This window comes from Schistocerca gregaria, chromosome 1, assembly GCF_023897955.1.
Source record: "Schistocerca gregaria isolate iqSchGreg1 chromosome 1, iqSchGreg1.2, whole genome shotgun sequence".
Classification (NCBI taxonomy): Eukaryota; Metazoa; Arthropoda; class Insecta; order Orthoptera; family Acrididae; genus Schistocerca; species Schistocerca gregaria.
This window is the reverse complement of record NC_064920.1, coordinates 441,729,562-441,745,342: the sequence shown is the minus strand read 5'-3', so window position 1 is coordinate 441,745,342 and position 15,781 is coordinate 441,729,562. Positions and strand designations below refer to the sequence as shown.

The window sequence follows — 15,781 nt, the reverse complement described above, 5'->3', positions numbered from 1 at the left end:
ATTACCAAATTCATGTACGTCTTTGTACTTATCTCAGTAATTTTATGTTATCGTGATATCTGTACTTTTTGCCACTCGAAACTGCGACTGTGTGTCCTTCCGCGTCATCGGTCAGTTGCAACTGGCACACCACGATGGTCGTGGCCAAGCACGCACACCGATTAATCGTCCACTGGTTTTATACGCTAACGGTTACGCCTAAGCAGCCTTTTAGTATTGACACGTATTGCTGTTTGGCTTGCCTGTGTGACGCTATTACTGCGCCTAAATTGTATTGGCCGAGCGCTAATAGGAATTTAGTAGTATAGTATTAGGTTACCGATTATATACCGAACCGTCAAAATTTTAGAAAACACAATAAGATAACAGTGAAACATTCTACAGCTACAACAATGACGCCTTAAAAATGGGAAAAGAATTGCCATAATGACCCATTTGATGAATTGCAGAAATTGAAGCTCCAATAAACTGCAAAACAGGTATTTCACAGACTAAACTACGAGAAGCCCATAATGACGTAAAATGAATTAAAGGAATAAAAGATTTCTCTGTTATACAGAGAAATTCCAAGCACACTGGCATTTGTTTCCAGAGCAGTAAATCACATTTCCATTGTAATTGAATACATCATCCGTTACCTAGAAAAGAATGAGATGATGTTGCCTTATCACGCAAAGATGAAAGTTTCCGAGTTAGGAAATGAGTTCAAGTTACTGCGACGATCACAAGTAATCAATATCATTTGCGATCATCATTGAAGATAAATAATTCAACAGTTTAATTGTAACAATTTAGTTGTTGGAGCATTACTGAGTTAATAAGTGGATGGTTTAACATGTTACCGCGCCCACAAAATTAGTAGTGTCGCAGAGAATCTCGAAATATACTCCACAAGACAGTGTATAGCGCATAGTGGAGATTACTTTGCATTTATTTCAGTCATTCTTTGCCATGTTACAGTCGTATGTTAAGCAAAGCAGAAACTGTTATATATGTGCCACTTAAGGGACCTAATATCTCATATACATTTCTCATCATCACTAAGAAAGGTATATACTATGGAGGAAGTAGAATTTTTTATCTACATCGCATATGGGTTCCTCGAAATTACGCATGACTGGTCCATGAGACGATTTCTTTCTTGCAAGGATTACCAAGTTCCTTGAATACCTCTTCTACATTTGCGCGTATGGGCTATGCGACCTGTTGCGATTCTAACAGTGGTTGTGAATTCATTCGATGTCTGCTGTAATATCTGCTTTGGAGACTCCAAACGTAGGAGTTATACTCGAGAATAGGTAACACTAGCCTCTAATGTGGTTTGACTTACAGAGAACTGCACTTCCACAGAATCCTCTCAATAAATCTAAATTTTCCGTTCGCTCTCCCTATTATGATTGTTCTCCAAATTACTTACTGTAATCTCATACTAATAACGAATATTTGTTTATAGCTGGTTTTAAACGTATATAATTTTATATATTCCTATGATCAAAGCAAGTATGTGCCAGGAAGAAAAAAAATGTAGTAGTCTGCCTGGATAAAGCGTATTCAGAGAAGAGAAATAAGTTACATTTTAATAATACGAGGAACTACAATTCCTTGAAATGTTTGTTAGACAGCCGTTTTTTCAGAAAAGTAGGTCACACAAGATGAGATACTTTGCACCTAGGTAATACAGAGCTGAATCTGATGATAGTCACCGGCCGAAATTAATTGTTTTGAAACATTATGCTATGTAACTGCAATCTTGCACTGTAATAAAAACCTACCTAAGTTATCGCCTACACTTGTACATATTTGCGTCTTCATTTGACAGGTCGCTCACTTTCAAATATGACGTACGTTATGTAATATTGACATGTAATTCGTTATAGTGGAACGATAGGATTTTAGGGTTTTCTTGTCATTTTCTTCCTAAGGCGTTCAGAAAAGGCGGGCACTACAAAATACTATTTACTGGTTGTCTCTGTGGAAAAGCTAGTACATTACTGGCCATAAAAATTGCTACACCAATAAGAAATGCAGATGATAAACGGGTATTCATTGGAAAAATATATTATACTAGAACTGACATGTGATTACATTTTCACGCAATTTGGGAGCATAGATCCTGAGAAATCAGTACCCAGAACAACCACCTCTGGCCGTAATAACGGCCTTGATACACCTGGGCATTGAGTCTGACAGAGCTTGGATGACGTGTACAGGTACAGCTGCCCATGCAGCTTCAACACGATAGCATAGTTCATCAAGAATAATGACTGGCGTATTGTGACGAGCCAGTTGCTCGGTCACCATTGACCAGACGTTTTCAATTGGTGAGAGATCTGGAGAATGTGCTGGCCTCGGCAGCAAAGGAACATTTTCTGTATCAAGAAAGGCCCGTTCAGGGCCTACAACATGCGGTCGTGCATAATCCTGCTGAAATGTAGGATTTCGTAGGGATCGAATGAAGGGTAGAGCCACGGGTCGTAACACATCTGAAATGTAACGTCCAATGTCCAAAGTGCGTCAGTGCGAACAAGAGGTGACCGAGGCGTGTAACCAATGGCACCCCATACCATCACGCCGGGTGATACACCAGCATGGCGATGACGAATACACGCTTGCAATGTGCGTTCACCGCAATGTCGCCAAACACGGATGCGACCATAATGATGCTGTAAACAGAACCTGGATTCATCCGAGAAAATGACGTTTTGCCATTCGTGTACCCAGGTTCGTCGTTGAGTACACCATCACAGGCGCTCCTGTCTGTGATGCAGCGTCAAAGGTAACCGCAGCCATGGTCTCCGAGCTGATAGTCCATGCTGCTGCAAACATCGTCGGACTGTTCGTGCAGATGGTTGTCGTCTTGCAAACGTCCCCATCCGTTGACTCAAGGATCGAAACGTGGCTGCACGATCCGTTACAGCCATGCGGATAAGATGCCTTACATCTCGACTGCTAGCGATAGAGGCCGTTGGGCGTCCCGTATTACCCTCCTGAACCCACCTATTCCATATTCTTCTAACAGTCCTTAGATCTCGACCAATGAGAGCAGCAATGTCGCGATAGGCTACAATCCGGGCTTTATCAAAGTCGAAAACGTGATGGTACGCATTTCTCCTTCTTAACACGAGGCATCACAACAACGTTTCACCAGGCAATGCCGGTCAACTACTGTTTGTGTATCAGAAATCGATTGGCAACTTCCCTCATATCAGCACGTTGTAGGTGTCGCCACCGGCGCCAACCTTGTGTGAATGCTCTGAAAAGCTAATCATTTGCATATCACAGCATCTTCTTGCTGTCGGTTAAATTTCGCGTGTGTAGCACGTAATGTTCGTGGTGTAGCAATTTTAATGGCCAGTAGAGTATTCAGCAGATGAAAAGAATTTTCAGTGTAACAAAAGTCGCACTTGTAAATCCGGCTCATAAAAAAACACGTATCCCGAAAAACTGCGTGTGCCACCCGATAACTGTGACATACAAATCAAGCGACTTGTGCGGCTCAGCTTAAATAAGCTGAGTTTATCAACAGTCCTCCTAGCACACATGAACGGGACATGAAAAATATATATTTTCCGGTTCAGTCGCCAGAACTGGTAATCGCCTCCAACAAAAATCACTAGAAAACCATTCGACGGGATGTGTACTACTCACTCATGCTGGAAAGCGACAGATAGGAAACCTATACGTTTCAATTACATTAAAGCGACCACCGCCTATGTTCGACAACGTGCATGAACAACTCACAGACGGCAGGTGGCAGCACTAACAGTGGAGGGTATATAAAAAGTGTAAGGGTGAAGCGGTCAACAGAGCAGTCGTCGCAATGCAGAAACGGAGAGATTTATCTGACGTCCCAAAAGGGCATGATAATTGGCTTTCGGCTCAAAGGTCGAAGCATTTACGAAGTTTGTAAACCGTTCGCGTGTAGCATGGTTCAAGTATGCTGTGCATGGCGAAATGGCGCTATCCACAACCAGTACCGAGACAACTGCGCTGTGGGGTGGAAGACAGCTGCGGAGATGTGCACGGGAGAACAGAAATGCAGCTGTAGGGCAACTGACAGCCCAGTTGAACTAAGGGGCTACCAAAAGCGTCTCCTCAACGATCGTTCAGTGATCGCTGCAACGTACGGGCCTCCGCAGCAAGCGCCTGCCTCCAGTTCATCGGCGATAAAGGCTGGAATTTGCGCGCCAATACCACAACTGGACGTCCAATAGTGGCGACAGGTGGCCTTTTCAGATGAATGGCGTTTTATGCTCTAACGGTGTGAATGTCTGAAAGCAATACCCTGTAACAATAGTCGGAATGGTCGAACACAGAGGAGGGAGCGTTATGGTCTGAGGAATTTTATTGTGACATTGCATCTACATCTACATCTACATTTATACTCCGCAAGCCACCCAACGGTGTGTGGCGGAGGGCACTTTACGTGCCACTGTCATTACCTCCCTTTCCTATTCCAGTCGCGTATGGTTCGCGGGAAGAACGACTGCCGGAAAGCCTCCGTGCGCGCTCGAATCTCTCTAATTTTACATTCGTGATCTCCTCTGGAGGTATAAGTAGAGGGAAGCAATATATTCGATACCTCATCCAGAAAAGCACCCTCTCGACACCTGGACAGCAAGCTACACCGCGATGCAGAGCGCCTCTCTTGCAAAGTCTGCCACTTGAGTTTGCTAAACATCTCCGTAACGCTATCACGCTTACCAAATAAACCTGTGACGAAACGCGCCGCTCTTCTTTGGATCTTCTCTATCTCCTCCGTCAACCCGACCTGGTACGGATCCCACACTGATGAGCAATACTCGAGTATAGGTCGAACGAGTGTTTTGTAAGCCACCTCCTTTGTTGATGGACTGCATTTTCTAAGGACTCTCCCAATGAATCTCAACCTGGCACCCGCCTTACCAACAGTTAATTTTATATGATCATTCCACTACAAATCGTTCCATACACATACTCCCAGATATTTTACAGAAGTAACTACTACCAGTGTTTGCTCCGCTATCATATAATCATACAATAAAGGATCGGCGATCTCGTCACATCGGAGGCCGCAATGGATCAACACAAGTGTGCATCTATCCTTCGGTATCATATCCACTTCTATACGCAATATGTTTTTCCTCCGCACGGTGGAATCAACTAGCACGACAATGTAACGTGCGACACCGCTTGCAGTGTACGTGAGTGATTCGAGGAGCATCAGACTCCGCAGCTGACTACGGTACTGGAATCGGCATGGATCCACATCCTTCTCGGTACCTTCCAGAACCTCACTAACTCTCTTCCAGCACGTCCGCGATGCAAAAGGTGGTTATTCAGGCTTTTGGCAGATGGTCACATTACTATGACTGGACTATGTATAACTAAAAGTCCATTTGTTTCTGTTAACTATCGAGGTCCCCTTTTTGCAGAAATCGTTATGAACGTAACACATACGAGGTCTGTCCAGAAAGTAAGTTCTTATTGATCGCAAAATGGAAGCCACAGTGAATATCAGAAATGTTTTATTTGTGACAGTTAGCTACAACTTCCAGCTACTTCTCTACGTAGTCGCCGTTCTGACTTAGACATCTATCGTAGCGTTGTACCAACTTTTCAATACCCTCGTCATAGAAGGCAGCCGCCAGTGCTTTCCGCCGATTCTCCACGCTGGCCTACAGCTCGTTGTCTGTGCCAAAATGTTGTGTTCATAGACAGTCGTTCATGTGACCAGAGATGAAACTCAGAGGGAGACAACTACGGGCTGTATTGTGGGTAATCAAAAATTTCCAATTGAAAACGATGCAGGAGCATCTTCAGTGCCCCTGCAGAATGCACCTGAGAATTGTCTTGAAGAAGAAACAGCACGACAGTTATGTAATGTTGGCTGCATAGCTTCAGGCGAAATTCCTCAGCAGGCCCTCGTACTTGGCGGAAGTCACTACTTTCTAGACATCTCACTGTGAGCTCAGAAATGAGAAGAGCGACGTGATGCTATCTGGGGTCATATTAGAGACACTGCCCAATACCTCTGTGCAAAGATTTATCGGATTTTTATAGTCGTTTCCATTTCGCGACCGATACGAACTTACTTTCTGGACACCCCTCGTATTTACTGTCTGGGATAGAGTATGGAGAAATTATCCACAACAGAAACCTTGGAGTATTGAGGATGAATAACAATTTACGTACCGGAAAGCATCGGGATCGACTCTGGCGATCTTGTTGCTCGAAAAGTCTGCATCCAGCAGGTAGCCAAGCCCCTGGACGTATTCTCTCTTGAGCTCAGTGAGGTTGTTGCCAGCCATCTCGAGAGTGCGTAGCTTGATGCCGGGAGGGAAAGTCTGGACTTCGGATAAGTCGTTGTCGTTCATGTTGAGGATGTAGACATTGATGCTGAGGCCCTCTTCGAGCGTGGGCACGGCGGTGAGGTTGGAGCCGGAGCAGTCGGTGACCCAGTTGATGCGGAAGTAGTGGCAGTCGCACTCCTCGGGGCACTCTAGCTCTGGCAGCTCGCAGTGGCAAGGGACCGCTAACACCGCCAGCAGCGCCACCAACACGGCAGCCAGTGACCGCGAACTTCCGCTCTGCGTCTTCATCGTCGCGTCAGGTCAGGAGTCCTACGGCAGACACAATGTCCTCATTCAGCAGGGAAGCACTTTGGGTACTCTGAAGATAAATTTTGCAAAATCTCAGCATTCATAAAATACAGGGAGCGAAAGGTTATTTGCAACACATAGAGAAACCAGGCTGCACTTATACGAGTCGAAGAACATGAAAGGGAAGTAGTAATTGAGACTGTGTGAAACAAAGTTGGGAAGCTACCCACCATGTTATTCAGTATATACAAAGGGCAAGCAGTTAACGACAACAAGGAGAAATTTGGAAAAAGAATTGCAGTTCAGGGAGAAGAAATGCAACATTAGCCATTTGCATATGACATTGCAACTTGTAACGCTACTTGAATTACGTAACCATTACGGCAGCTCACCTGAACCTCTCGATACCAGCAATATTCTACTGTGTTTCTGTAAAGTAGTTAACATGCTTCTGAGACAACATTCAGATTTGATTTCATTAATGTAGAGGTACTTTGATGCATCGATATGTTTATGTTGCAATGATATTTTTCTTATGTGTATTCTTTCTTTTGTCACTATGTTCTTTGACGTACTTGTAACTCTGATTTTTGGGCGCGTAAGCGATTATTAGTTAGAGAGTCGGACCTTGAGAAAGTCAAGTCTTGGGCATCATGGTGGAAAGACGCATTTTGTAGTCAGCTTATAAAATGTGAATTTTAACAGTGAGGAAGATGTTTTCAAGTATGTTATGTATTGTGAAGTGATGTTTTGTGTGTTACGTGATATTGCAACAAGATCAATAAAAAGGAAGTGTAACTTAAATTCGGAGTGCTGATTATTTTTTTACATCACCATTGTGCTAACTTTCAAAGGTTTAATCTTCAAGAATGGTTTGTGAAGCACATCTATAAAACTTATGAATATAGCAGAATAAAACCTAGGCCTCTTTGCATCCGGGCTTGGAATCATCACCACCTAGATTTTCGACGATTGAGACATGATTTTACAACGAGACCAGCGTGGGAAAGATGAAAACATGAGTGCCTAGTTTATTCATTATTACATGAAATGACTTTATTAACTGTACTCTAATGACACCTGCCACATAATAACTTTGTTGTTGCCCGAAAATGCAGCATTTAGCAGCGTGAGCAACACCACAATCACTATTAAATTTTGACCTCTGTTGTGGTAGGGTTGTTAGAAACTCTATCAGAGAAACAAATGACTTAAAAGAGCAGCTGAACGGAATGTATAGTGCCTTGAGACGAAGCTATAAGATGAACATCAACAGAAGTAAAACAAGGGTAATGGAATGTAGTCGAATTACATCAGGACATGCTGAGGAAATTAGCCTAGCAAATGAGATGCTAAAAGGAGTAGATACGTTTAGCCATTTGGGCAGCAAAATATCTGATAATGCTTGAAGGAGAGAGTATATTAAATGCAGATGGAAATAGCAAGGAAAGCATGTCTGTAAAACGATATATTTGTTAAAACTGAAAGTAAACTTAAGTGCCAAAAAGTGTTTTCTGGAGATATTCTTTTGTAGTGTAGCCTTGCGCGGAAGAGAAATGTGGCCGAGAACAGTTCAGACGAGAATGGAATAGAAGTTTTTAATATGTGGTGCTAGAGAAGAATATTGAACATTAGATGGGTTGATGATATAAGTGTTGAGGAGGTAATTTATGATACAACATGTCAAAACAATGATTTGCTCGACAGGACATTTCAAGTAATTTGATAATGGAAGGAAGTGTATGGCCAAAAACTGTATAAGTCGAAGGCTGGAATACGCTAACAACGTTCAGATGCATATAGATTGCAGTAGTTATATTGGCATGGGGAAGCTTACACAGGATACACCAGAGTGGAGAGTGATATAAAACCGTTTCCGGACTAAGTTCAAGCCAGCAACAACTTATCGGCAAAGAAAACCAACGTTTACCGAACACTCTCTGAGTATAGAACGCCGGATGGACAGCAAATATATCTAACAAAGAGAGACTCCATCGGTGGGATCGACTTTTTGAAACCATCTATACGTTGAGATCCCAGGTATCACATCTTGCAGCCATTTACCCTAGTGGGCCCTCGTTTGCGAGTAATCAACGAAAAAAATCGGAATTTCACGTGACTCTCAAGAACGTTTAAAAGGTATGGGTTTATAGAATGGCTGCTTGTTGTAATGGGCAGTGTAAAGCCTTCACCTGCGGAAACGTGTGGGTTCGAATCTCGCTGGGTGCTTTCAACATTTTTATTTTTAAATCTTTATAAGTATCTTTATTCAATTAATTGATGAGCGGAAATAGAATAAAAAATTACTTTTAAACAAATTTATTGGATAAAAATGATGATCAAACTCATTTCGATAAAAATTAAAAAAAATTAAAATACCTGATTACAATTGACCCTGCAACCTTTTGGAAGTAAAGATTTTATTCTATCCATTACCACACAAAACCAGTAGTTACGATGCTACTTTTTAACGTTATTAAGCTTTATCAAACACTCTGAAACTGTTTTCGTCGATTACTCGCAAAAGAGGGCACAACAGAGCGAATAGCTGCACGGTGTGATACCTGGAATCGTAACCTACATCACTGTGTAGATGGTTTCAAAAATGTCGATCCCGACGCTGGGCACTTCTCCCTGTTAAGTCCTCTCTGCTGTCTCCAGTTTCTGTTACCGCCTCATCGATGAGACTGACAACGCCCACACGAGTGATACTTTAATAGAGACGCAGATTACAACTTCAAAATTCTCGGGGTCCCTTGTTTATCATGTCAAACTAAGTACGACAGATTTAAGTACGGCTTGAGAAATTAAAATCCACCGCTAAGATTCTTCGGTTAACCAGGTGACGGGGTATTTTCACTGTCTCTCAGTAGAGTATGCAGTTATCATGGTTCCGGAGAAAAGATGACTCCTAAGTGCTTGTGCAGTTAATTTCACCACGGCAATTACCACATTACTGGGGTTTGTCAGCAACAGTCAACAGGGCTGCCTAAAACAAACGAGCAAGGGCTCTATCGGAATATTGGGAAGTTTTGGCGATAACATCCGATACATGTGACTTAACACCATGGTCACAAATGCCTATTTTATTGTCAAAACAGCATCGCTAGGTAGTGCCCAGCACGCATCTAGCGTACATTTCTGCACAATCGCAAATACTTACATACAGTCCGCAGCTCGTGCTCGTGCGGTAGTGTTCTCGCTTCCCACGCCCGGGTTCCCGGGTTCGATTCTCGGCGGGGTCAGGGATTTTCTCTGCCTCGTGATGACTGGGTGTTGTGTGATGTCCTTAGGTTAGTTAGGTTTAAGTAGTTCTAAGTTCTAGGGGACTGATGACCATAGATGTTAAGTCCCATAGTGCTCAGAGCCATTTGAACCATTTTAGCCACTTTGATACACCAGCAAGCCACATGGCCTGTCTCCTGGAAGCTTATGGTATTCCGCGATGTTAGAACAGGAGTGGTACTCTTTGGACAGTGCATTAACACATTAGACAAGACTATTTTGGAGTAGAAAACAAGCTCCCGAAGAGAATTCAAGCAAAAAGTTGCTGACATTATTAGATATGTCCTGCTGGTTTCACCACAACTCTTTCTTGAAAACTACTGAAATAATATATTCTGAGATGTACTGTACGAGGTGTGTTCAGAAAGTACCGGAAATTTTCCATTTTTTAAATAATTTAATTTATTCGCCTACAGTAATGTTATCTCTTTGAAATTAGTCCCCGTTAAAGATTATACACTTATGCAAAGGCGTTTTTCAATCCCTGAAACGATTCTGGAACTCTGTCTTAGAGATAGAGCTTTCCTCTTTCAGCGATGCGATTTAATTCGCATCTGAACGTGTCACACGACGTCCCGATTCTCTTCATTTTTGTAAACAGAAAAAAGTCACAAGGGTATTTTTGTAAACAGAAAAAAGTCACAAGGGTCTATACCTGACGCACATGGAGACATTAACATCATTACAGTGTTGTTTTTCTCCAAAAATTCACGAATAAGCAAAGAAGTGTCAGCAGATACATTATTGTGGCGTAAAAGCTATGAATTGTTCCGCTATAAATCCCGACGTTTTTTCATATTGCTCCTTACCGATCGTCTGACCTTTTGGCAAGAAATCATGATGCACTATTTCGTTAAAATCTACGAAAACAGTGAGTAGAGCCTTGGCATTCGACCACATTTACGACATTTTTTCGGTCTTTGCGATCCAGAACGTCGTCACTGAACGATAGAGCCTTAGTTTTGACATCATACCCGTACGGTCATTTTTCGCCACTTGTTATGACACGTTTCAGAAGTTCTGCATCTTTGTTGACTCCATTTAGCGACCCCTGACCAATTTCCATTCACCGGTGTTTTAGCTCGAAATTCAATACCTTTGGTTCAAATGGTTCAAATGGTTCTGAGCACTATGGGACTTAACTGCTGTGGTCATCAGTCCCCTAGAACTTAGAAACACTTAAACCTAACTAACCTAAGGACATCACACACATCCATGCCCGAGACAGGATTCCAACCTGAGACCGTAGCGGTCACGCGGAGCCAGGCTGTAGCGCCTAGAACCACAAGGCCACTCCGGCCGGCTCAATACCTTTGGCACAAATTTTTCTATCACTCGTTTCTTATCCAAAACGCACGAAAAGATTTCATGGAACGAGCCAGCTGATTTGCCAACATCATCAGCAACTTATCTGATTGTGATTCGGCGATCGTTCATAATCTTTTTTTTCCCACATTTTTCATTGATTGTTGATGTGCTGGGGTGTCCAGATAGTTCGTCATCTTCAACTTCTTACACCAATCATAAACCCTTGTTTTACTCATAGCGGACTCACCAAAAGCAATATTCAAAATTTCTAAAACTTTGTTGCATTTTATTGAACTTAACGCAAATTCTCTGGCCAATTTTTAAAACGAATCAATAAGCACCAATCATAAGCATAAATACGTGTAGCCTACATGTAGCCTTCTTGACAACTGACGACAGACGGAACATTAATATGCTACCAGGTTTCAATATCATTTCCTAGCATAACGAGAAATCGCGTGAATCGGACTAATTCAAGCCGCGAAATTACAAAATTCCTTATAGTCCTATTTTTTGAACATAGCTCTAATGTTCCTAAATGAAAAGAATGAAAAATGTACTAAATGCTTTTAAGAGAAATGAAATTCTATCCCTGCGTTATGAACTAAAATTCCACCTGAACTAAAATTCCACATGGCGCTAACAATGATACAAAAATTACACAAGTTTTACAACGAGACTACTGCACATTCTTAAGATATCTCGTCAAAAGAGTACAGATTTTACGGATTCTGACCCTCTTCTGAAGAGAGAAAGCGTTTCTCTGAAGCCGGCGCTAAAACGAGCTTTTGAAATTTACTCAGTCCACAACGTCAAAATTCTACAAAAGTGTCATTAATGCGACAGTATCCCGTGGAAGCGGCAGTATAAATTGTGTTTCCCTGTATATTCAATTTTACATTCCTCCGTGCTACTATCGTTTGAAGTTTCACTAGCGAATGTGACAGCTATGTTCACAATCTGGTACGCAAAAATTAACGTTGGGGATGAACGTACCACAGAATCAGGGAGACGTACCTGGATAAAATTTCTGCCGCAATGGTGGCTATGTATGCAGAACTCGCCAATCGTTTATCATTGCTCTGACGGTCAGGTCCACCCATTCAATTATCACGCGCTGGCTGCTTCGCCTTCAAGGATATTGGAGGTCGCGCTAAACGGCTGGTGCCCTGCTGCACAGCTTGTCCGCGAGCTCAAATTCAAAATGGTTCAAATGCCTCTAAGCACTTTGGGACTTAATATGTGAGATCATCAGTCCCCTAGACTTAGAACTATGGAAACCTAACTAACCTAAGGACATCACACACATCCACGCCCGAGGCAGGATTCGAACCTGCGACCGTAGCAGCTGCGTGGTTACGGACTGAAGCGCCTAGAACCGCTCGGCCACAGCGGCCGGCTTGTCCGCGAGCCAACTCGAGAAACATCTAACACGATATGACTGAATTATTTGTACATGCCACCATCACTGTCAGGCTTTGGTGGAGACCGCTGTGAAACTGATCTGTTATGGATACTGCATGATTAGTGGTAATTGTTCGTGCCACTGCCATAATGGATGCTTTGATGGCAAAAGATGTCCTGACGCTTGATCCTGTTCCATGTAGTATCTGTTGTATTAGGAATAGTAGAAGAAGCTGCACTACTGTCATTGTTCTGATGTATATGAAGCTATGACAAACAACTCCCTTCCAACTACTGTAGAGCAAACAATACAACGTGCGCTACAGACAGCTACACTACCCGCTGCATGCATCGCATTGCATTAGGCTATTCAGTGGTAGCTCGTTTTGTTTTTGCGGGTGTGACATTGAGAAGGATGTCAGTTTTAGCAATTTAGGCTGTGGAGGACAATAACTGTCAACAAGAAGGCACGACAACAAGAACATTTATTTATTCTAAACGGAAGAAAGGACACAGTCATACAATTCTATTATAATACACAATTCTACTTACTGCGCCAGGACAAGCACTGCATGAAAACACAGGTGACAAAATGATTCGCCAGTGTGTCCTCCGCAAGTGGAAAAATAAGCAGGAGTTACGGTAAAAGATAAGTCAGAGTGTGACGTCTCGTCCATGTCAGCGTCATCAGGGCTGAAGCGTTAGCTGGTAGCTAACTACGCGAGATAAAATCGGTTGTGGTGCTGAAGGGCCCATACCGGCATTCTTCTGAACTAATTTACGGAAGATACTGTTACAAATTTATCAGAAATTACGCTTTGGGTGATAATATTAAAAATCAGCTTGTTAAGTTAGTAGAGAAGTTCCTGCTTTTAGACACTTACACAAGAAACTGTAGGGGACATTGTAACCTCCGAGGGAGTGCAATATAACAAATTAGGCGGAAGTTTATGTTTTCACAGTGTTGACGGTACTCAAGTGGATTCGTACGATAAGAGTTTAATTGCAAACAAGTTTGCTATTGACACCATGTATCTTGTATTTAGCATCACTTATGTCGACTTGAAATCACGCTCTCTTTATAACACAACTAAATATTCGAATGAGGTTTGTAAACTGGGGCTTAGCTAATGTTCCGTGGTCATTAGAGACGGGGTAGAAGCTAACACTGGGGAAGAAAATCATCCTTGCCTTTCAAAGTCACCAGTTACTTACGCAGTTTAGGGAAATCAGTGAAACTAAGTCTGGATGATCAGACGTGTATTTTAAACGACCTCCACCCGAACACAGGTCAAGGCAACTTTCGTGCACGGCTTACATCGAGAGTAACTTTCGTACTCAAACTCCAACAAAGAGGTTTTTTGGATGTAATCGACAGAGATAATGCTAAAGGTCTTCCACAGATGATATGCTTTTTTACGGAAAGTATTTATCGTCAATGGGTACTACAGCTATCTGTAGCGTGCATTGTATTTTTGTTCTAACTTGCTTCTATATATTTTCCAATGGTGCTTGTTTCTATGCGCTACTATTTTATTTAAGTATACTGTCGAAACATTTGAAAAAATCACTGGTTTATTTTCAAGTTTTCGTTTAATATTAAAAATATAAAAATCATTATAAACACTTTTAAGATAAATATCCTCCAAATAAAAGCATATCATACTCTGTAGAAGACCTAATACATTATCTTTGTCAAGTACATCTAAAAACATCTTTGTAACTGTTTATGTAAGCTACTCTCTACGTATATTGTGCACGAAAAACTATGTGTGATGTTTAGGATGGTTGAAACTGCACAAATGGGCTACAAGAAAACTGTAAGTACGAGTCCTTCCAAATTTCGCCACTAACTGTATATAAAGATCGATAACGAACTAAAAATATCGAATTTTTATATAAATTAGTCAATAGACCAAAGCAGAACATTGCACAACAAAAACATTTCGTAAAAATAGCATAGTAAACAGACAAAAACGCATTTGAAAATGGGAATCATTTCCCGAAACGTGTCATGTAAGATATAAATAAAATAAAATCGTGACTCGTAGTACAAAAGTTATTTACAAACAAATCCATTGCTTTCACAGTCGCAGTCTTTCACAAACCATTTATAATGAATCGAATCAAATTGCTGCGCTCTGCTCGATGGTTTAGCTAAAAGTTCATTTAGTTGTACCGTTGTTATCTAAGTAACTGTAAGTCATGCAAATTTCTATGGAAGAATGGTCATCTTCATTAAACCGCACCTTGTTGGTAAGCAATAGCTGTGGCAATATTTCTACGGAGAGCGGTGAGTGGATGCGGCGCAAGCTTTTTTGGCACCCACCTGAAGTGGTTCGTGTGGCGAAAATCAGTCTCTTCATGAAATTGTGTTTTGCAGGAAAGCGCAAGAGTGCAGATCTAAATCGAAGCGGAAGATGAAGTTCAATGGATTCCGTATTTCCATTTATAGTTTTTTTATTACAGTGGATTCCGTATTCTCATTTATAGCTTTCTTTATTAGTTAGTTTAAAACACGATCTTGCGCGGCCCCTCCCGTCGGAGGTTCGAGTCCCTCGGGCGTGTGTGTGTGTGTGTGTGTGTGTGTGTGTGTGCGTGTGTGTGTGTGCGCGCTCGTTGTTCTTAGAATAAATTAGTTTAAGTAATGTGTAAGTCTAGGGACCGATGAACTTAGCAGTTTCATCCCTTAGGAACTCACACACATTTGAACATTTTTTTTTTTAAACACAATCGCAAAAGTAAGATATCCGTCCTCAACGGCTCAAATGAACGTATACGCCACATCAAGCATGAAGACCTATAGATGAAATTTGAATCATGTTGACACTTAAGTCCAAACAATGAAAACAAAGGTACTGAACAATGTTATCGAAGAAAGTGAAAATAATTTTCTCGTTGGTGATGGCTAATGTTCTTTAACGTGTTTTTGTTTAATTTTTTTCGCAGTCAAATCTTGGCAGATTACTTAAAAAAAAAGGAAGAACAGTAATTGGACTGGTTTAAGATTCTTTGTTAGAACTCCTGATGAAGTACTCGCTGAGAAACGACAAAGAACGGCTAATAAAAAAATGCTCTTTCGCCTGACATCGCATTGTTCATAGAGCGGCAACCATTGTCTGCCAAGTGCTTTTGTTGAGATTTGAATTGGTTCTTCGTTCACCTTATATCTCTGAGATACCTCTATGCGAGTTCTATTATTC

The 15,781-nt window shown here is 41.7% G+C and overlaps 1 protein-coding gene across 5 annotated transcripts in view; it reads right to left on the bottom strand.

Annotated features, from left to right (window-relative positions):
- The window catches only part of LOC126351531 (leucine-rich repeat-containing protein 15-like), a 269,906-nt gene that overhangs the window by 5,541 nt on the left and 248,584 nt on the right, over positions 1-15,781 (bottom strand). For all 5 annotated transcript variants that reach the window (XM_050002615.1, XM_050002616.1, XM_050002614.1 and 2 more), the window contains one exon: positions 6,175-6,602. In XM_050002615.1, coding sequence (XP_049858572.1) covers positions 6,175-6,581 — 407 coding nt within the window. In that variant the 5' untranslated portion in view covers positions 6,582-6,602. The remainder of the gene's footprint in view (positions 1-6,174; positions 6,603-15,781) is intronic.